The 22,425-nt window shown below is 36.9% G+C and overlaps 1 protein-coding gene across 1 annotated transcript in view; it reads right to left on the bottom strand.

Moving 5' to 3' along the window:
• PDE3A (phosphodiesterase 3A) overlaps positions 1-22,425 on the bottom strand; it is a 324,368-nt gene that overhangs the window by 13,213 nt on the left and 288,730 nt on the right. Inside the window, 6 exon segments of the mRNA XM_049627129.1 lie at positions 4,223-4,481; positions 6,658-6,813; positions 8,026-8,229; positions 9,861-10,060; positions 10,193-10,306; positions 16,806-16,917. Coding sequence (XP_049483086.1) covers positions 4,223-4,481; positions 6,658-6,813; positions 8,026-8,229; positions 9,861-10,060; positions 10,193-10,306; positions 16,806-16,917 — 1,045 coding nt within the window.

Genomic DNA, 22,425 nt, shown 5'->3' with positions numbered 1-22,425 from the left:
TCATAAGCAAGAATTTAAAAAACGATTTACTGTTTTCATTATTTTATTTATGAGATGAACCCATCAATCAAATTTATATTGACCACCTACTAATTGACAAGAAATTTCTGGATGCTACATACACAAAGACCAATTAGTCCAAGAGCTTGCCTTAAAGGAGTTTACTGTTTATAGGAGAAAGAGCAAAGAAGACAAGAAAATAAAATACACATGCTATGTTTTATGACAGACGTATGCATGTGACTAAGATGGTCTTGATGGTCTTGATGCTCCTGTTAGCTGGACTAAATTCTAGACCAGTTTCTTCCAGATTGTATGTCTCTGGCCTGCCTTTTATTATAGCATTTACTTTATAAAACTTGAAAGTGCAGATACTTTCTCTGCTCTTTTGTAATACAGATAAAACTTCTCCCAGTTTCTAGCCAGTTTTACAACCCAGGAACTCCTTCCTCAAGTACATGGGCATTAATTCTTTGGAAATGAAATCATCAAGAAAAACAGGGGCCCTAACTTTCAGTCTTCATGGGAGGGAAGGTGCCTAACTTCAATACGTACCAATTAGCAAACACAAATGGCTCAATCACATGGGCCAACTTCCCTCTAAGGTCCTATAGTAATTTTTCATAGCTCATGCTATTGCTTAAAAATTCTCCTGCCTTAGTTTCAATGGAGTTGAGTTTACTTTCTCTCCCTTATCGCAACAATGTTGAATAAAGCATTCCTTGACATTTTTAACAAAGTGTATATTGCAATCTCTCTCTGGTACATTAAAACCATGGCAACACAAGAGACTCAGCCTGTGAGGGGATAGGTAAGATTTTTTTTTTTTCAAAGAACAGGACACCTGAGGTGAGACGTAAATTTTGAGAATTAAATACTCTAGGTGAAGGTGTTGGCAGCATTCCAGGCAGAGTGAGGGGCATGCATACAGGCAGGGTTACGGGTCTGTGGAGCATGACATCAATTTCTTCAACTGAATGTTTCTTAACAAAGACTCTATGTGTATATGTGTATGCATGTGTGTGTGTGTGTATACATATACACAAAATTTAAAGAAATCTGAATTATTTCTATAAAAATCAATAAAATATATTACTACCACATTAGAGTTTTAAAAGCAAATTTATAAAATTATTCTTCTACCAAAGTCATCTACTTGTCTGTGTCTACTTTGTTTTTATTATAGTTAAGTCAAATCGGCTTCTGTTTAGGAATTTTTCAATGTCAACATACTTTTGAACCTAATCCTTTGAATCAAGAGAGTTACCAATGAGCATTGGCCGAAGGACAGATCTGAATCACGGTTATAGGAAAACACTACTGCCCAAGGTGATTATTCCATCTGAAAGTTATACACATTCATGGCAGTGTATTCAAAGGGATGAAGGTAACAAAAGCTTGATTTTTCTCCTTTTCCTTTCAGGACAGCTCCCATGAGAACAGCTGTTCTCTTATTAATGCTGTTAAATGTTAGCAATAAAGCTCTCTGGATTTGAACTGAATAAGGTGACGTAGAAGAAAGTTTGTACCAAATAAATTTGCGTAGATTAGAGTCTGCAGGTGGTCTAAAACATGCCTGTATTGGGAGCCAAATTGTTCAGCACTGGAACCTTTTGAAACGAGAACAAAGAGCCTTTCATTGCTCAAATTCTAAATGCAGCTTAGTACTTCATTAGAAACCTCTTAGTTCGCTGTAGGAATCTTTCAGATTTAATTATGAGGTTGGGAAAAAGCCTTCTTTCCCTAGGATACCATATTGAAACATTTAATTCTGTGTTTCCTGGGAGATCTCCAAGTTTTGCAAATTGCTGAAATTATCAGTGCATATTTAATCTAAATTTTTTCTGAAACCTAACTTTCAGGCTCAATCAAGTTAACCGTCTCAGTCAATCTGATTATGAAACTAAAATTACTTGGATTCTACAGCAGTCGAGTTAGAAATGAGGAGATCTGGGCTTGGAGAGTAACACATCAGAATCTGGAAGTCAGTATGGCAACTTAACCCTACAGAACGAAAAGTAATTGAATATCTGGTTGTCTCATTTGCTGCTAAAGCCAATGCTGACAAGTTGAGCCTGTTTAATCTCCTGTCCTGTGTTCTTCAATTCTTGATGCCGGTATTATGTGTGTGTGTTTTCAATGTGTTTGAGTTCAAATAGCAATCAGTAAGAGCCCACGGGAACAAAGCTTTTCCAAGAGGCTAAGCCGACAACACTTTCCAATGTCACTCAGTGGGAAAAGAAAAACAAAAACAAAAAACAAACAAAAAAAACTGTCCTGTCCTTCAACAGCAAACTACCTCCTGGCTCTTTGAAGTTAAACAAAACAAAACAAAACAAAACAACCACTACATGTTTATTAAATGAACAAATGAAAACATAAGCCATGAATCCCAAGTCTTGTCTCCAACCTCTGAATCTCAAGATTAGCACAAAATTGCTAATGGAAATCTTTTTATAAGCACCAGAGAAATAAAATATAATTTATTTGATAATAGAATACTGACGGAAAACAACTTTTGATTTTCAACTTATTCTGTACCAAAGTTAAAATATAAGACAGAACTGAAGCAAAAATTTAACCTAGAGCAAATTTGTGAAACCCTGCCTCATTAGTTTATAGTTCATGAAGATCTCTGTATCTCTATTTTGCAAGCCTACAACAGAGTACTTATAGAGGGCAAAATGGGTCAAACCCATGTCAGACTGAATTTACTAGATGGCTGAGATGAACTGAGTCATGAATTTTCCTGACAGTGCTAAAAGATGGGAATAAATGATCAGAATGTCTTTCTTTGGTAATATTTTGGGTAAGGGCTTCGAAAAATATTACCACTATATTTTTTTATGAAGGCAGAGGTAAACCACATACTGTGTTTTCATGAAAATAATAACACTATTTGTGCAATGTTACTGTAAGGGTTATGGGTTTTCCTAATTATGATGTTTGGGCCTCCTCCCTATGACAGGAGAAGTAGCAGAGAATATTTCAAGACATGAATAAAACTAATGCCTTTTTGTCATCAGGTGAGTTAAAATGGATTAGGTTGGCTACATGATGTGCTCCAAATCAATGACCAGATGTGAATACTTTTCATTGTTCCTAATGTCACTACTTTGCCTGGTTCAAAGCCACAGTCATTTCTCACTTGGATAACTTCAACAGCCTCTTATTACCCTTATTCCCACCTCAGACTCAAGATTGTTCTCAATACAGCAGCTGAAGCAACCCATTTAAAATCTAAGCTGAATCAGCTAACTCTTCTGCACCACATCTCTCAGGGCTTCCCAACTTACTCAGAGTAAAAGCCAAACTCCATACTGTGACCTACAGCGCCCCACCTTCAAACCCTACATCATTTGGCTCCCCACTGCCTCTCTCCTGCTACCCCCTCAGCCCCTTTCCTGTCTTAGCCACCCCAGCTCTCCTGATGCTCCTTGAACACCCAGCCAACGCCGACCTCAGGACGTTTACATGGTTTGCTTCTTCTCTTCTTGGAACACTTTTTCCACCTGAACTGCCATGGATCTTCCTTCACTTCTTTCAGTCTTTTTTTTCTTTTTTATGTCTTTCTTCTTTAGACCATCTGTGGGTACCTTATCTAAAATTTTAACTTTTCTCTGCAGTATTTCATATCCCCCCCTTTTTTTTAAATCGAGCATTTATCAGTACCTGACTTATTAAAGACTTACTGACTTGTCCTGCTTAGTGTCTACCAACTCCACTGGAAAGAAAAGTCTAAATGGGCAAGGATTTATATTTTGTCTGATTTGTTCATGGCTCTATCTTCAGTACGTGGAAGAATGCCTGGCACAGTGTTGATGCTTAATAACTACCTCTTACCACTTCACATGGCTTTCCTTGAACTAGGCCAACAAAAGTCTATTGTTGCTCTATATAGTATGTGAAATTCCTTTCATCTCTAAATCATTAAGATACTACGAAGAACAGGCTTCAACCACTTGATTTCTTTTTGCTTCATAACAGAGAATGTATCCTTGTATGAACATGGTATTATAATAGATTCCACAGTCTATAATTACTATTATTATGATATTAGGGAAGGGAAGTTATCCACAATCCAATGCAGATGATATGTGGACACAAACTATGTAGTTCATGAGAAGCATAAATTCATCCAAACCTATGTAAAAACAAAAAACAAAAAACAAAACAACAATCCTAGGAAAAACACACTAGGAATAGATTTTATAAAACTTACTTGGAGCTTCATTATTTTCACAGGTTTCCTCTTCATTTGGTGCTTCCTCCTCCTCCTCCTCTTCTTCTGGGTCATCAGTATCTCCTGACTCATCACTGTCTTCCACCCATTTCCCTGGCATTAGTCCTGCTGAATCATAGGAGTTGCACAGAGGACCCACAATGTGAGAGATGAAGGATTCCTGAAGATTGGCCAACTGAGGAGCAGAACGGTCCATGAAGGGGCTTATTGGTAACCCAAGGCTGGCCTCTTCATCACCCTGGAAATAGGAATTTAGCATGAATAGTCAACCAGAAAGATAAATGACATGGAAAATTTAAAATACTAGTAAAGTCAACATTCACTTGGCATCTAAAATTTGCAATTATGTAAGAACCCAGACATTCATGTGTGAACTCCCTCTTTTGCTTGACTGCTAAAAGATTCTACTCAAATTACTCAGATCCCTGTAGAAATGTTTTGTTGCTATTTATCACTTTTGTGATCTTGAGATTTTGGCTTTTGATTAAGGGGAAATAGAAGAAATGGTCTAATGTCTCAGTAGATGGTACTTCTTATTACACATGATTCCTCTTTAAATGAGAATATAAATGCACTTTAAAATGCAATGCTGGGAATAATTATCCAACAAATACATGATCTATCATGTTTTCTTTTTTTTTTCTTTTGCCTTAGCTGCCAGAAATCTTAGTATAATTTATTGCTCAATTAAAGGTGCTATCTTATCCCAGCTTTTGGTTGAATTATATCTTCTGTGATTATATGGTTTCTGAAAGTCTTATTTGGCAATATGTTTATCAGTACTATTGTGTGTTTTTATTTTGAACTGCTTCAAATCTTTCTGGAAAAAAAACAGATTGTAAACTAGTAGTCATCTAGCAAAATTAATGAAGGAAATATACTTAAATACCAACAATGGTTATACCTATGTAGAATGATGATAAATTATCCTTTTTATTTTTCTTTATTTCAATATTTGGGGATTGATTATGAATTAATCTCATTTCTAGAAAAGTATCTAGAAAGTATAAACCTTTTATTCTATATATGAATCCTGTCTACAAAACCTTATAAACCTATAAAATTCTTTCTAATCCCTCTTTAAATATGTCCAGCGATAGCAGGCAATTTATTACTTATTTCTGGATTTCTTCATAATACAAATTTTTTTCTCTCATTGTCTTGAAATCAATCTCACTATACCTTCTATAGACTGGTTATATCCACACCATTTTTAGGGAAGGAAAAAGAAATCTCATGTTTCTTAAAAATCACATCTTGGGGTACCTGGGTGGCTCAGTAGGTTGAGTGTCCAACTTTGGCTCAGGTCATGATCTCACAGCTCGTGAGTTTGAGCCCCACGTCAGGCTCTGGTGCTGATGGCGCAGAGCCTGGAGCCTGCTTCAGATTCTGTGTCTCCCTCTCTCTCTGCCCCTAACCCACTCGCATTCTGTCTCTGTCTCTCTCAAAAATAAATAGACATTAAAAAAAATCAGGTCTGTGTTAAGCAATAATTTATCTTCTTTAATCTCCACAATGTATGATCACTTAACACTAAATTTGTATGTCAGCCTTTTAAGTATCTGAAGACAGTTATTACATCACCTCCATTTTCTCCCGTGGTAATGATCTTCACTTTTTTCATGTCTTTTTATGTCACTGATCCCTGTCCTTTACCCATGATCTACTGCCTCCACATTCCTCTTAAGAGAGTAAATCACAGTACTCAAAACACAGTTTCAGATATAATTAAATCAGCATAGGATAATATGGGGAAGATCACCTCATGTTTATGTGTTTGGTAGGTTTTTTGTTAGTGTGTTTATTTTCACATTATCATGTCAAATAAAATGCCTATTTTTAAAGCTTTTTTGTATGCTGCTGTTATTGATCACTAAAAGTAAATGAACTTGGGAGTGCCTGGGTGGCTCAGTTGGTTAAGTGTCTGACTCTTGATTCCAGTCAGGTCATAATCTCATGGTTCATGAGACCGAGCCCTGTGTCAGGCTCTGTGCTGACATCGCAGAGCCTGCTTGGGGTTCTCTTTCCTTGTCTTTCTCTGCCTCTCCCCGCCCTCTCTCTCTGCCCCCCAACTCCTGCTCTTTCTCTCTCAAAATAAACATTAAAAAGTAAATGAACTTAACCTGATATACATTCACCCATATAAACTACCTTATAATCAGTTTATAAAAAAAACCAATATGTCAATGGTGTTCCTAATGTCTCACTAAGTCATTTCATTATCTCAGTATCTTCTCCTTCCCCTCCCACACTCCCACAATCCTTGCAAATTGTGTACGTTTAGAGTTTTTAGTCAGCGCATTTTCTGACGTATGAATATGAAAGAGATTGATCACATTTTACAGCTTTTGGAAGCTTTTCTGAATTTATGAGCAGCCTAAGTAGGAATTAAGATAAACAGTTAAGTTAGTTACCTGTTCATAAAATTCGTTGACAATACCCTCTGTCCACTGGAGATGGAGCTCTTTACATTTAGCTGGCCCATTGATATCAGCCAACTTTATACACATTTGACAAACCAGTAGACGATCATTTTCATTGGTCCAATCTATTCCAACATCATCATTAACCTGTTTGAGGGGCAAAGTTAAAATGTGTTTTGCCTCAATGAAAGCAAAAGTTGAACAGATAAACAATATTTATTATCTTCCTAACATGTCGAGATCAGAATACCAAGAAATGAAGAACTTCGTAGTTATTTAAAATAACATTATTGGCTTGCATAACAGTAAAATAGCTTATCGGAAAACTAAAATAAGAAATGATGGACAAAATAATTACTAATTATTGAAGTGAAAATAATACTACTTAAAATTAGCATAGGGGCATCTGGGTGGCTTAGTCGGTTAAGCGTCCGACTTTGGCTCAGGTCATGATCTTGCAGTCTGTAAGTTCGAGCCCCGCATGGGGCTCTGTGCTGACCACTCAGAGCCTGGAGCCTGTTTCAGATTCTGTGTCTCTCTCTCTCTCTCTGACCATCCCCCATTCATGCTCTGTCTCTCTCTGTCTCTGTCTCAATAAATAAATAAATAAATAAACGTTAAAAAAATAATTTAAAAATTTAGCATATATATGTAAAGAGGCTGTAAATTAAAGTGGATAAATAAATAAATAAAAAGAGACGCCTGAGTGGCTCAGTCGGTTGAGCATCTGAATCTTGATTTTGGCTCAAGTCATGATGCCAGGGTTGTGGGATTGAGCCCTGTGTTGGGCTCCATGTTGAGCGTGGAGCTGCTGAAGATTGTCTTTATTTCCCCCTTTGCCTCTCTCCCCTGCTCATGCTCTCTAAATAAACAAATAAATAAAATTAGCATATATTACCAATTACCAGTAAATAAATATAGCTACAAACGGTAAGAAATTTTCTTAAGTTAAATTTTGGTGTTTATGTTTGAAGTATGAAATTTTGTTTTGAGGTTTTGACCTTTTCTACAGTCAGATAATTTATGTTAATATGCTACAGAGGTGAGAGTAAATTAAATCAAACAAAAACCCAATGACACTGAGATTTTTATTTCTCTGCAGCACAAAATGTATGTATGTGTACACACACACACACACACACACACACACACACACACACATATAAACAGCACCTCAACTTCTCAGGTTTCTAGGTTAGGACCAATGTCTATATATCTGCTTCTGGTTAATCATTTTATTGCATTTTATTTTCACATTTGACATATAAAAGGTGAAAGCAATGAATTTTGTTCCACACTTTGATTCCATGACATCTTTCAATATGGTCATAAAATGAAGACTGGTACAAATCTACTTACCTTGGCATTAAATTTGGCTACGAAATCAAAGTGTTTCTTCAGGTCAGTGGCCAAAATTGCTTCAATGACGAGGAAACGAAAATGCTTAAATTCCACATGGTCAAGATTAACTAAGAAGTTGTACTCTGGACGGGACATGAAAAGATTCCATGCAGCAGCTGCATGATGGTTCTCCAAAACTGAACGATCATTATAGAGCACCGCCTAAGCAAATAAGTAAGAGACTGAAGAGTTCAACTTTTAAATTAAAAAAAAATAATAATACATGAGTATGCAAAGCTTTCGGAATTTTCTTTTTTCACAGAACACAGAAATTTAATCTTGTGACTGTTGGTTATTAAGAATTATATATTGTAATTACATTGACTGATGGCTACTTTTCTTGGTTAAATTTCCTTTTTTATAAGATGAAGTTCATTTCCTTGAACTTTATTCTAAACTCTTGCAAATGAGGGGCTTAGAGTTAGCTTTTATCAGATTTCTTTGCACAAGAATTTAACTATTTAAAACAATCCAAATACACTAAAATCCCTAGGAGGTAACTCAGTTACTTTCTGCATCTAGAGTAAGAATTACCTTTTCTTAAACACATATAACTAATACATAGGAATGGAATCCCTGAAAAGCTCATAATTTAAAACATTCTCACCTCACAAGCAGCCATTGAAAACATCATCCTTAAAGTAGTAATTGAAGGTATATAATAAATATCTGCTTGGAATTCTCTAATAATGCTCAAGGACATTGCAAAAGAGAAGGAAGTTGCCTAAAAACTGCTTGAAGGTTAGTGTGGCAGATAGATGACAATACAGGGTTAAAAGGCATAAGGATAAAAAGGAGAGCCTGAGCACATGAAAATTTACATTGAACTAAGTAAAAATGCATACATGTGTAGGAAAATATGCATGACAAATGGTGCTGGCAAAATGATTTGCCCATCTTTAGGGAAAATAATTCTGGGGTAAGAAGGACATGCTGGAATAAGTTTAAAATAAGTAGGGAAAAAATATCAGGATACTTTTTTAACATATAGATTAGAGGAAAATCTAGTCTAGTCTATATGACAGGTGGAAATAGGGGTTGGGTAAAGGACAAAAGTCAAACAAGAAAAAAACAAAAAATGTATGAGACCAGATTGTCTTCTAGATCCTCTAGAAAGAAAAACAGGATCTCAGAATACTTAGTAACATGGATCCAGCTAATTAAATGAAGGAGAAACTTACTGAGTTTAATTGTATAAATGGAGATGCTGAGATACTCAGTGATTAATTTTTGACTTAACTTTAAATATATATGAAAATGAACTTCTTTAAAGTTATTGTTTTTGGAATACTATGTTCAGATAAAAAAAATTCCTTCAAATGAATGAAATAAGTTGATGTTTAAATCCTAATCAATAGAAATGTCATAAGAATCATGGTTGTTATAATGAATATATCTCAAATGAATAGGATTTATATACAAATAAGCCCCATATTCTTAAAAGTCCAAGAAAGGCTGGGTTCTCTGATCTTTCCAAAAAAGAGACTTTAGTATAGGTTTGATTTTCTTTGTTGAGAAGGTTCATTAATATGAATTCAACTAGCTTTTCTTCTTAAGAAAACTGAGAAGGGAGTCCCATGGGTAATAAAGTTGCATGCCTGCCATTAATATCTTGGAACAAACATGATATATTTTCAAAATTAGCTTGGTCTGTAAGATTTTTTTCCTAGGGCTAAATATAGCTTGGCTCATATTCATTTGGTCCCTATTATAAGTCAAATTTATAAAATAAATTTCCTTTGGAAAAATCTCTAAATTGAATTATCTCTTGTAATCAAAATTGAAAGATTTACCTGAGGAGCACTAGTTGCAACCAGGAAAGCATTAGTCCTTCCTGGGTGATCATAATCATGCATGGCTGCAGCTACATACAGGGCCATTAACTCTAAGGCAGGGATATTTCCAGACAGACATCCGTATTTATCATCAGGCACATTATACATTTTTGAGAATACGTATCCCATATGTCCATGTGTAAACCCACTGTCAGAATCTGAGAAGAGAAAATGAAAGTAACAGAAAGTTTTAAAAGGTATTAAAGCGATACCATTTGTCTTGACTTCCTTTTTTAAAGAAATACTTTTCCCCCTAGTTACAAAGAAACACAGATATACTTAACACGTACCTGAATCACTTGCTGATCCGTGATCATTAATCACAGTTGAGTGGCCTGGAATAGGTTGTGTAGTAAGATACCAAACAGCATGTAAGACGTCAGTGGCATGGATTCTGTTATGATCTTTAACCAATGCAAAGGGAACAGTCATTAATTTGTGAACTTGGGGTCCAAGGACTAAGAGTGCCATCTACTGGATAAACATTTTAGTCTTAACATTTTAATACCCCAGCAAAAACATTCAAGGACAAATACTCTTTGATTACTCTTCCATTACTCCAAAATATCCATAGTGACAAGAAAAGAAAAAAAAAAAGCACACACAACATTCATTATTCATGCAGATGTCTGAAGTGGAAAAATCTGTGTGCAGAGTCTACCAGAAACCTAACATATAAAGAAAACTCACTATGTGAAACCCCTGTAATGTTTACCTTTATATGTATTTCCATGCTCCTATAAGATTATGCAGAGGACCAAAATAAAAGAAAGACCCGTGACATACTTCAAATAGGTCAGATCAATGGCCTATATCACCCAATATCTCATCTCTGATAAATAGCATGCAAATATATTCTGTGAATAAAACATAGTACTATTCTTTTGTATCAAACTTAAAACACTGGTTAAAAATTACTAATATATCTTTTATATGTAGATTAAATCCACAAAGCAAAAATCAAGAACAAGAATCAATGATGTTCATTTTGGGAATACAGCTCTAGGACATACCTACAGAGAAAAATAAAAGCCTCTTTGTACATTAATGTAGGGAGTTGAGTCATTGACCATAGAGCAAAATCTATGGGAAAACCACATCCTCTAGTTAACAATGTCATTATCACAGGAAGGGGGTCTATTCTATGTGTGCACCTCAGCTTCTACTGAACTGTGACAAAAGGCCCGGTGTGCTCTTGGCTCACCTTCTTTTTCTGGTGCAATTCTTCCAAATTTTTCTCTTGTCTTCTGGCCCTTCATAGTATTTCATTGAGTGCTATGCCTTACCCTAAGTCTACTAACTTTACATACTTTATTTCCAATGGCCAACGATCATACAGTCTCCTCCAATATAGATTATATCTCTGAATAATACTCAACAGATGAAGAGAAAAGAGAGAAAAAAAAGAATAATAATGGGACTTGGAGAGAAACATCTGGTCCCTGTTCAGGGAAGAAAGAAAAAACTGACACTGTGTTGGTGGGCACACGGAGGGAATGTGTGGAGATAGTGCCTATTCTCCTACATTTCTGGTGACTCTTAAGAGTCAGTCTTTATGTGAGGACATGTAGCTAGATCTTACGTAAACACCCCAGCAATTCAGTCTTGTGAGGACTTGAGAAGATGTGTTCAGAAGAGCTTTGAGAAACAGATAACCCAGGCTCCAAACGAGGAAAAGAGGAAAACCTGTGCCCTTTGCCATTGCCAGATATTATCTAGTGCCCTAAAGAACAACTGTATTGAAACTGGAGTCTGTATCTCTGCACATGGACTATCTCAAGTCATCCAAGGCCATTATATTTTACATCCACACCTGTGCCATGTACAAAATTGATCGCACTAAACGTTTCTGGATTTAGGTGAGGTCTGATTTTGTCTCTTTTCTGATAGTATTACGTGGGTTACCTTAAGTGAGTTAAAATTCTCAGTATCATTTCCTAATCTTAAAAGTATAGACATATTAAATAATGGTGCCTTATTATAGCACAATGGTACAATTGTGAGAATTACAGAAGACGTATTTTTAAACTCCTGACACATAGTAAGCTTGCAGTTAATATAAATATAAGTCACATAAAATAAATTATTGCTGTTGGAACAAGATGGTACAGATCACCAATTTTCTTCCAAAATCCATCCTGGATTTGTTAAACACTGAAGACCTAAAAATAACAGCTATGCTAAACCCTTGGGGGACAGAGAAGGCAGGGATGTTCCGGTAGAGGAAGAAACTGCCCAGGCTGCCACTGTTAGGGGATATATCAGGAGAGAGCTTCTAAGTTCTTTTCTCCCCCTTTGTAGCAAGCTGGGAAAATGACTGTGTGCAAGTAGTTCCCAGTCCTCTTCCAAGTCACAGAAACCTGTGTATGCACCCAGCATCATGAAGGGAGGATGGGGGCAATATCAGGCAGATATCAGGGGGCAGTATCTGGTGTTGGCAGAGTCTGTTTGGGGTGACAGACAACATCAAGTACAGATAAACCTGTGGAGTTACTGCTTCCTGCCCTATTCCCCACCCCAAGGCCCAGGGCCAGAAGGCTTCACAGGTAATTTCTGTGAATTTTCAATGAATAATCTTATCTAAATAATTTGGTACTGAAAATATAAAAAAGGAGGGAAGCTGCCCGACTCATTTTATGAGGCTAGAATAATCTTGATTTAAAAATTAGGTAAAGAGGGGCGCCTGGGTGGCTCAGTCGGTTAAGCGGCCGACTTCGGCTCAGGTCATGATCTCGCGGTCCGTGAGTTCGAGCCCCGCGTCGGGCTCTGTGCTGACCGCTCAGAGCCTGGAGCCCATTTCAGATTCTGTGTCTCCCTCTCTCTGACCCTCCCCTGTTCATGCTCTGTCTCTCTCTGTCTCAAAAAAATAAATAAACGTTAAAAAAAATTTAAAAAAAATTAGGTAAAGACAGTATATGGAAATAAATACCCCCTTTGCTTTTGAATATAGGTTCAGAAATACTTAAAACAATAGCTAACCAAACCTAACTCCTTAAAAAAAATATCTCCAGTTATGCATGTGTAGATCCAGAAGAATAACACTGTCACTGTCACCATATGCAGGATGGAAAATCACCTGCCTTCTAAGCAGTCAATAACATGTTTATTAAATAAACATTTACTTAGCATGTATTATGTGCAAGTATTGTGTCAAGTGCTAATATTGCTGCTGTTCTCGCCATCAGCTTTCTGATGACCAACTCAGGAGCAAAGGCACCCAGGAAATAAGCCAGCTAGGTCCACATAGGGGATTTTGTAGGACACACAAACATGCTTAAATATTCCTCTTCTTGTAGGCAACTGAGAGGGATAAGTAACAGTATCAGAGCTATCATTACTATCATCCTTCTTCCTTCATCTCTGCATTTTGGACAAACCTCCAACCCCCTCGGTGGTTCCCCCTCCCATCTGGTAAGCCCCTCTGCCTCTCTGACAACACATAAACGCACATGCACACACACTAACACATAATAGGCCCTACCTCATACCCAAAGCCTGTCCATCTCCCTCTTCTGTCTTGATACACTTGTTTTCTCAACTTTCTCCTGATCCCTCAAGCACAGAGTTGAAGCAAACTGGCGTGGAGGGTTGGAGTTATACGTAAAATTCATACATTTTTAGACCTATAGATTTTCAATTTAAAATTCTGTCTATGTGCCGATGGAAAAGTGTTAAAAGAAGAAAAGTGACAATGTAAATTTTTTCCCCTTTGGAATATAGCAAATACTGTAATATTTCTGCCTTTCCAGCTTATGCTGCATCACCTCAGGATCTACTTTTGAATTGGTGGGCACATGACATACAGCTCAGCTGAACTGAACTGAACACAGATTGAGCAATATTATTCTCTTACTGCCATTAAATAGTACCTGATCACAGGTATTTCTGAGACATCGTACCCATTTCTCCAACTTCAGTAACAAGAATGAGAGGTGTTAGGTAACATATATTTTAGAGATGAAATTCTCCGAAAAGAGAAAAAGCACTCTCAGAAGTAACTTTGAATTTACTAATGAATATCACCTGATGATTTATCTTCTTTACCTGCCAGTATGCCCAACTGAAAAGGACTGTGAACAATATTAAACATTATCTCTCTGTGCAATTGAATATAAACTATACCTTAATCTATCCAAATCTTTACTGAGCAAGTATATATTTGGTATCATATTTCTGTCAGTGAGTTGCGTACACCTATACCTTGTCATATCTACCTAGCTACCCATGTCTATTTTATTTTATTTTTTTTAAAGTTTAGTGTGTGTGTGTGTGTATGTGAGAGAGAGAGAGAGAGAGAGAGAGAGAGAGAGAGAGGGAGAGGGGGGGGGGGGGGGGGGGGGGGGACCAGCAGGGGAGGGGCAGAGAGAGAGGGAGACAGAGGATCCAAAGCAGGCTCCACGCTGACAATGGAGAGCCCGACGCAGGGCTCGAACCCACAAACTGTGAGATCATGACCTGAACCGAAGTCAGGATACTTAACCGACTGAGCCACCAGTCGCCCCTATTTTTAAATCTAGATTCTTCAAATTTTAATAAGGGTTCTGGGTACAAATTTAAAATATTTTTGGGTACCTGGGTGGCTTAGTCAGTTGAGCATCCAACTCTTGATTTAGGGTCATGATCCAAGGATTGGGGGATCAAGCCCTGTGTGGGGCTCTCCGTTGTCAGTGTGGGAGCCTGCTTGAGATTCTGTCCGCTCCTCTCCCCTCTCATGCTCTCAATCAATCAATCAATCAATCAATAAATGCTTTCACATTTTCCCGCTTCTTTTAAAAATTATTAAGGGTGTACTTAGAAGTCTAATTACAATTTAGTTTCTATTATTTTAGGTGACTGTCATATTAAAGTTAATCTAACCCATTTTAGTTACTCTTGAGTTTTTTCATTTAGGTATGGGTTTATTTAGATAGAGCTATTAGAAACATAGTTCTCCAGGAATATGTATTAAAGTTAAGGACACATAAAACAAATTTTTATGTAGCATAATTATAATTAATAGTAAACAAAGCTTTTAATAAATATCTATATTAGTTGAAATTTACAACACAACCACATGCAAAGAATTACTATTGAAAAGTGATCACCAATCAAGCTAAAACTTTCCTGTGAGAAGATATCAGTGAATTCCCTTTATGGAAAGTGTCTGGGACTCCTAATAGAATAGGCAGGTTTATAATAAACAAATTCTTTTCATATGGAATGAAGAACCCACTCTTTCAGGGAAAAAAATCCATTCAATTGTAAAATAAAAAACTATAAGCATGAATAATAAAATTTAGACTCTGGAAACTTCTTTATACACTTAAATACTAGTCAACTCTCCCTATGATTTAATGACACACTGCCCAGAGAAACGTTAGTAGTTATTATATCAATTTGTACTCCATGGACTTGGCTATCACTGATTATGTTACTAAAATATATTTGGAAATACAGCAATTTGTAAATTTAGTCTGGTGACTAGCTGTTGAAAAATCAGTAACACTTATGTCAATCACTGGCATCCAACCAGGGGGAGCCCTGGGAAAATGGTATTAAGAAAGCAAGGCTTATCTTGAGATCCTTTCAACTACCGCTTTTTCATATTTTTCTCTCAATTTCCATGGCCCTATTGGCCAGACCTTCCCAAGGGGACCAGTGTTCTTAAGTTCCTCTTTCCTCTATACCCATTGTCCTGTTTTGCCTGCATTTGGGTCCCATATTCTCCAACAAATCTCATTGTGGATCCAATTCTCCATTCTCTTTTCCTATTACATGCCATTAGCTGTGCATTTTTGTTCCAATCAGATGGCATTTTGAAAAACAATATGTTAATAATGGATCACTAGTTTAATGTACTAGTTTAATGTCTGGAAATACCTGTACTTTATCTGTCTGCATAGAATTTTTACTTAACTTCAGCTCTTTGCAACTAGAAAAAGACATGGGATTCTAAAGTCTAAGGTGTATAAAAGAAAATTTAAAACTTAAAACTTAGAACGTGATTTGAACAACACGTTTCTAAGACATGCCTCAACCAATATATGATGTCTATTTCTCTTGTTGTATGCCATTTATTTTCTAAAAGTACCACGTGATTTCTGCACATTTTCACAATTTCTATGACTGGATTTTTGGACATTTTCTTCCATACCATATATTTTGTAGTATTTAGGATGATGTTCAGATGAAACCTGCAATGCTCCATATTGGAAATTTAACATCTTCCCTCTGTTCTATTTTGCATTATTATAAATCACAAACTATCCTCATAATATTTAAAGTTCACAAACATGAACACTTGGTTCACAAAATCTTCCTTTGGTCTTCACATTTGTCTGATTTTAAAGGCTTCTAATAATTTCTTTGCAACCACTTAGGAGTGCCTCTTGTGTATTTTATTAATTATACCATCACCCACCTGTCCCTCAACACCCAGGCAGGTTTTTGTTATATTCAAGAACATCAGGAGTTAATGTTTTAACTCTGCAGATGCCAGAACAAAAGTTGAACTCACCCAATAAAAGGAGTACGTAATAAAATGAGCAATAAATTTAACATTTAATTATTTGTGGGGCACACACTTAATTGTCTTACTAGGTGAAGGCACTATTATAACTCCTTTAGAATTATTACCTCATTTTACCCTCATAACAATCCTACAAAGCAGATATTATGATCCCCATTTTACAGATTGATAAATGAGGCATGCAGAGGTTAAGTAAGACCCATGGTCTTCCACAGCTGATAAATGTAGGGGCTGGGATTCTGAAACAGGATATTATCTCCTAGTCACTATAGCATGCGGCCACACACTGTGTTTACCATGGGGAATTCTCTGCTAGCTGCTAACAATTCAATATCCCACTACCCACAGCAAATTTGACAGATTTTAAAGTATTATTTCACAAATAACATACTTACAAGGAATTTCCCTGTAACCAATCTCCAAAGCATGAAAATAATTCATAAATTCCCTAACTGGAATTTTGAAAGCTTCAAAGAGGCCCATGTCTTCAAAAAGTCTGTATGATACCTATAAACAGAAGCACAAGCTTTATAAAACATCAAATAATTCATAGCTAGTAGAGACACCTATTGGGAATAATAAGTCAAGTAACTATTGAGGAACTCTGTGTGTCTAGCCCTTGCAGTCCCTGACCACAAGGGGTATTTAATCTGTTTTTAAAGGTGGGGATATGCAACCAAGAAAACAACCAACTCAAACAACAGTATATGCACTGCAGAAACATATCAAGGCAATCAATTGTGTGTGATATCAACTACTAGGCAACACTACTTCCTAAATTGCTGACTGCAAAGTGCATAACATAAACACTAACAAATGAGAAAAGGCTTTAATTTGACTAATTTTTATTGAAAAAGAAATTCCAGAGGATAAAGGATTCATAGCTGTACCTTAGAGAAGGGGAAAGAATTATGAGAGAGAAAAAGGGTTACCTTGACTAAATGTATAGAGAAACCAATTTATTCTACTGTAGTATAAATACCATCTAAATTATTTTTTTCCTCACATGTCTTCTCTTTCTCCTCCAAATATCTATTCTCCTTTCAGTTGCATTCACATCTCTGGCGACTCAAAGTCAGTGAATACCTTTGCATGTAATTGGCATATTTGACAGGCAAATGATGGAGAAAAAAATGATAAAGGCACAGGAGGTTATGGGGAGAGAAATGGTTATTCACATGGAAGAATGGAGGACAGCACCATTTCAAGTGGCCTTACTTCGTATCAAAAGGTACAGAGTTGGTTATAACTCAGGAGACTTTATGAAAGAATTATTCATCATTTTTATTATCTGCATCTCTTCTTAAAATTGTCTTGAAATATTTCTTCCAAAGCTTTGATATATTGTTTCATAAATTTCTATCTTTTGTCATTTGACTTTAAATTTATTCATACTTATTTAAAGTCAATGACATTCCATTTTGAAGCTTATTTAATTTGAGAGAGAGAGAGACAGAGAGAGAGAGAGACAGACAGACAGACAGACAGTGGGTGAGAGGGGGAGGAGCAGAGAGAGAGGGAGACAGAGAATCCCAAGCAGGCTCCATGCTGTCAGCGCAGAGCCTGATGAGGGGCTTGAACCCATTTACCATGAGATCTTGACCCGAGCTGCAATCAAGAGTCGGATGCTAAGCCAACTGAGCCACTCAGGTGACCCTCAATGATATTCCTTTAATTATGTACTCAGTGTTTAACATATGTGTGTGTGTGTGTGTGTGTGTGTGTGTGTGTGTATATATATATATATATATATATATATATATATACACACACATATATCTAAAGGAATTTCTATCTAAAATGAAACAGAAGGATATAAAACAAAAAAATCTCATACATGTGCTGTCAGAAAAATACAATTTAAAGACAGACTGATTTCCCATAAATGACTGATTTACAAAAAAAGTGGTAACACTGGGATTTTCTTAAGTGATAGGTAGTTGATCAAGAGTTGCCTCGTATCAACCTTGGGAAGTTGTACTTATGGTTTCCAGAGATGTGAACAAGGAATGGTCAGGGTCGGGCTGGTCTCACAAAGTAAACTGACTTGAGCTTTGCTTGTATGACTGCACTGGTTTCGCCTGCTTGAGGAATTTTCAAACCTGGTCCCATTTGTTTTTTATTTTAACAGTCTCTAATTGAACTATCCCCTTTTTACATTTCCTGCCCATAGATAACAGCCCACCCCAAACCCTCAAGGGACTCATGATAGTTTGCTATAGTTTGCATATCCTAAATCGCAGTACGTCTGTTATTCCTGAATAAACTCATCTTTTTGACAATTTTGAGTTTGCCTCAGTTTACTTCTTAGGCTGGCATAACTAAAAAGGAGGGTTATTCATTCAGCATATATCTATTGAGCCCTTACCACGTTCCAGACAATTTTCTGCATATGAGGCATATATACAGGTAAACAAAACAAAGATCTCTTCCTTCAGGGAGCTTACGGTCTAGCAGGGAAGGGAAGTAAACAGCAGATATAATAAGGTATACACTATGACAAAAAGTAGTAAGTAATATGTAAAAAAAAAAAAGGGGGGGGGGGAGCAGGGGTGGAGGACTGAGAATACCAGAGAAGCTATGGAATTTGCTTTTTTAAGTATGGTGGTTAGAGCAGACATATCCAAGGTGACATTTGAGTAAACAATTGAGGGACATGTAGACTGAAGTACACGGATATCTGCGAAAAGAGTTTTTCATACAGAGAAAAAGGCCTGTGCAAAGGCCCTGAGGTATGCTTGCTGTGCTCAAGAAAGAGCAAGAAGGCCAGCATGGCTAAAACAGAATGAATGAGGACAGGAGTAGAATTTATGTTAGTAACAGCAGAGTGGGATTGGGCAGGATGCAATGTTGGGGGTTTGACAGCTAGACTGACCATTATAAGATTTTTACTCTAAGTGAGATAGGGAAACCCTGGAAGAGATTAGAGCAGGGAAGTAACTTTATTTGACTTATGTTTTAAAAGCATCACCGTAGCTGCTGTTGGAAACAGATTATACCCTAGGTACATCAACTTCTATATGCTTTTCTCCACTCTGAATGGCAAGTACATTGAAGTTTTACCCTTTTTGTTTGGAACGTAACATCCACACCTCCTCTCTTTAAAATGCAACAGAAAGTGAAGTTAAGGTTTCTGTAATATTTCAAGCTGTTTTTTTTTTAAGTTAGCTCCTCTTTACTACTGCTTTAGTCTGTATATGAGTTCTTGCTTATAAATACCTAAAGGACTTAACTGCATGTTACTTCAGGGACCTGTCCGAGATCACACAGCTGACATTTTCAGAACCAAAATTCAAGCCAAGCCTTTTTGGCTCCAAATTTTGTGCTCTAAACTGTGTTAGATCCTACCACTGGTATGTGAAAAGCAATGTTTTTAAGATTGCAAATAACTAAAGTTTCCCATTACTCTCTTAAACATTTGAAAGATGAATTGAAAAAATTAAGACAACAGGATATCTTAGAGTATGGTTTTAAAATAGGAGAATTTTCACTAAGATGCCATTACAAATCAACCACTAATAATTTAAACTACAAATAAAGATTCCATTAACCAGGTAAATACTGGTAACTGGAAAAAGCAAGCCCTCTTCTGAAATCTGAACCATGCCCTTTTAAATTTGTTAAAGTAAATATGATAGTCATCAAAAAGGCAGTCAGTATATTGAGACTGAAAAGTCATTTCCATTGCACATATGTCTCTTTAAAAATCTTTTGAAGTGAGATTTTTTCTGTGTAGTTTCAGCCAAAAGGTGATTTCTCGGAATGTTCAAGTTAATTCATTTCAGCTGTCCCAAAAGTCTTACTAGGGTAAAAAAAAAAATATGCCTTTCACACAGTGAAAATTTCATGATTTTGTGCTTATAAACTCCAATCAAAGAAAAAAAATCCCATAAAGTTCTACTCAGCAAGACAAATAAAACTGCATTTTCTCAAAGTTCAATGTTTTGTAAACCGGAAAGAAAAAATAGTGACGTACTAAGGATCATGTAGTTATGTATTTATTTTTGAAAGATGACTGGAAAAAAAAAAACATTAGTGAATTTTACTGCAATCTAATTGTTCATTACATCTAATTTTTCCATTGTGTACTCCTATCCAGGACTCTTACAAAACATTTTGTGGCAAAGCTGGTCAAGGGTCATATTCCCACCCCTTGTTCCCAGAAATTAAAGGGGAGCTAGGTACTTGGAACAGTATTTGCTATACTGTCACTGTAGCTAAGAAACCAACTGCTACAATAACCATTTTCCCACTGGCTCAAGCTCTCTGTTCCCAGTTTGAAGACAGAATAAGTGAATGTTTTATGAGAGGCTGAGAAACAGCTGAAGGTAAACAAGTCAATAGTATGGATTTCCTGTGGCACCTGAGTGGCTCAGTCATTTGAGCATCTGACTTTTGATTTCAGAGCAGGTCAGGTCATGATCTGATCTCATGGTTCCTGAGTTCGAGCCCCAGGCTCTGTACCAACAGTGCGGAACCTGGTTGGGATCCTCCCCCTCCCCCCCCCCCCCCCCCCCCCCCCCCCCCTCTCTCTCTCTCTCTCTCTCTCTCTCTCTCTCTCTGCCCCTCCCCTGCTCGCGCTCTCACTGTCTCTCTGAAAATGAATAAACTTAAAAAAATAAATATGGATTTCAAATCACAGGTCCGATATTTACTATATAACTAGATGAATGGGATATGCTGTTTTAAGCCTTGGTTTCCTCTTCTGAGAAACAAATTAAACAGAATACCTGCATCAATGTTACTGAGAGGATTAAACTGCAGAGCTTGGGGGAGTCTGTGACATACGTATCAAATACCAAACAATGTGAAAATGTTCTCTTCACAGGAAACACACTGCAGTGAAAGGGAAAGCAGAGTTTGGGGCCCACTGCCATCGCCTCTTGCTGTACCATTCCAGGGGTATTTCCAGGTAAGATCCTTCCCTCAGAGGTGCAGTCTGCAAGGGGGTTCAGAAAGTGGGATACAAAATCTCCCAGGAGGAGTCCCGAGCTGTGAGGTGAAGGTGGACTGGATAAAAACAGCTGCCCTTAAAGCTGTCTTCACGATCACCTAGCATAAAAGAGGTTGCTTAGCACTGAGGAGAAGGAAAGAGAGGAGAAAATGGGCCCACTAACTCCTAGGAAAGGTGCAAGGGCTGTCACCCTAGGCCTCACAGTGTTCATGGTTAGAAGACAGTTTAGCAGAGGCAACTACATGGTACACAGACCATATAATTATTTTGACCTTCATAAGCCATCAATCATTTTAGCACACTTTTCTGCGTAGGAAGTTGAACTGCCATTATTTTGACACATATCTAACTTCCCTACTAGTCCCTTTAAGGCACAGACCTACTTTTCCTTCTTGAAGACTAGCCTAGTACTTTGCATTTGTGGATCTGAAAAACAGAGGAAAGGCCCCTCTATCATCTTCCTTCAAACCTTCAGGGATCAGGAATCCTCACCCAGAAACTCCACACTTAAGATACTTGTTGAGAAGTCTGAAGAAAGCCTGTCTCTGATGCATGGGGTAGAAAATCAGTATGACACGTGATTTCTCTTCTAGTGTTTTCCAGGGAAATGTTGGTGGCTCCAAAAATCTGGGTCTTGAATTCTATGTCTCATATTAATTTGGTGGTCCTTAGCATCTCTGCTGTGCTATTTAGTCAATCTATGAGAACACACTTGAAGCATTTTACATAAGCTGATAAATATTATTGTATTAGCCCCTTTCATTGAGGGTGTGTTCTGAGAGGTGTTTGATAACAGAACAATTCCAGTGTTTTGTTTTGTTTTTTTCATTTATTGAGATCATACTCAAATTCTTAATTTCTGTGTTTTCTTTCTCCTTCAAGGACACAAATTTATATATTTTTTAATGTGGAAAGTCTTGAAAGTCGTCCAGCTTAAGGAAAATATACAAAAAGTCTTGTTAAGTAGCAATAGTTCATAGTCTATTTCTTGTGATACTTAATGGTGTCTTCTATATTAGAACAGAGAACTCTGATATGTTTCTCACAGCAATGGAAGGAAA

This window comes from Panthera uncia, chromosome B4, assembly GCF_023721935.1.
Source record: "Panthera uncia isolate 11264 chromosome B4, Puncia_PCG_1.0, whole genome shotgun sequence".
Taxonomy (NCBI): domain Eukaryota; kingdom Metazoa; phylum Chordata; class Mammalia; order Carnivora; family Felidae; genus Panthera; species Panthera uncia.
This window is presented reverse-complemented; position numbering and strand designations above follow the sequence as displayed.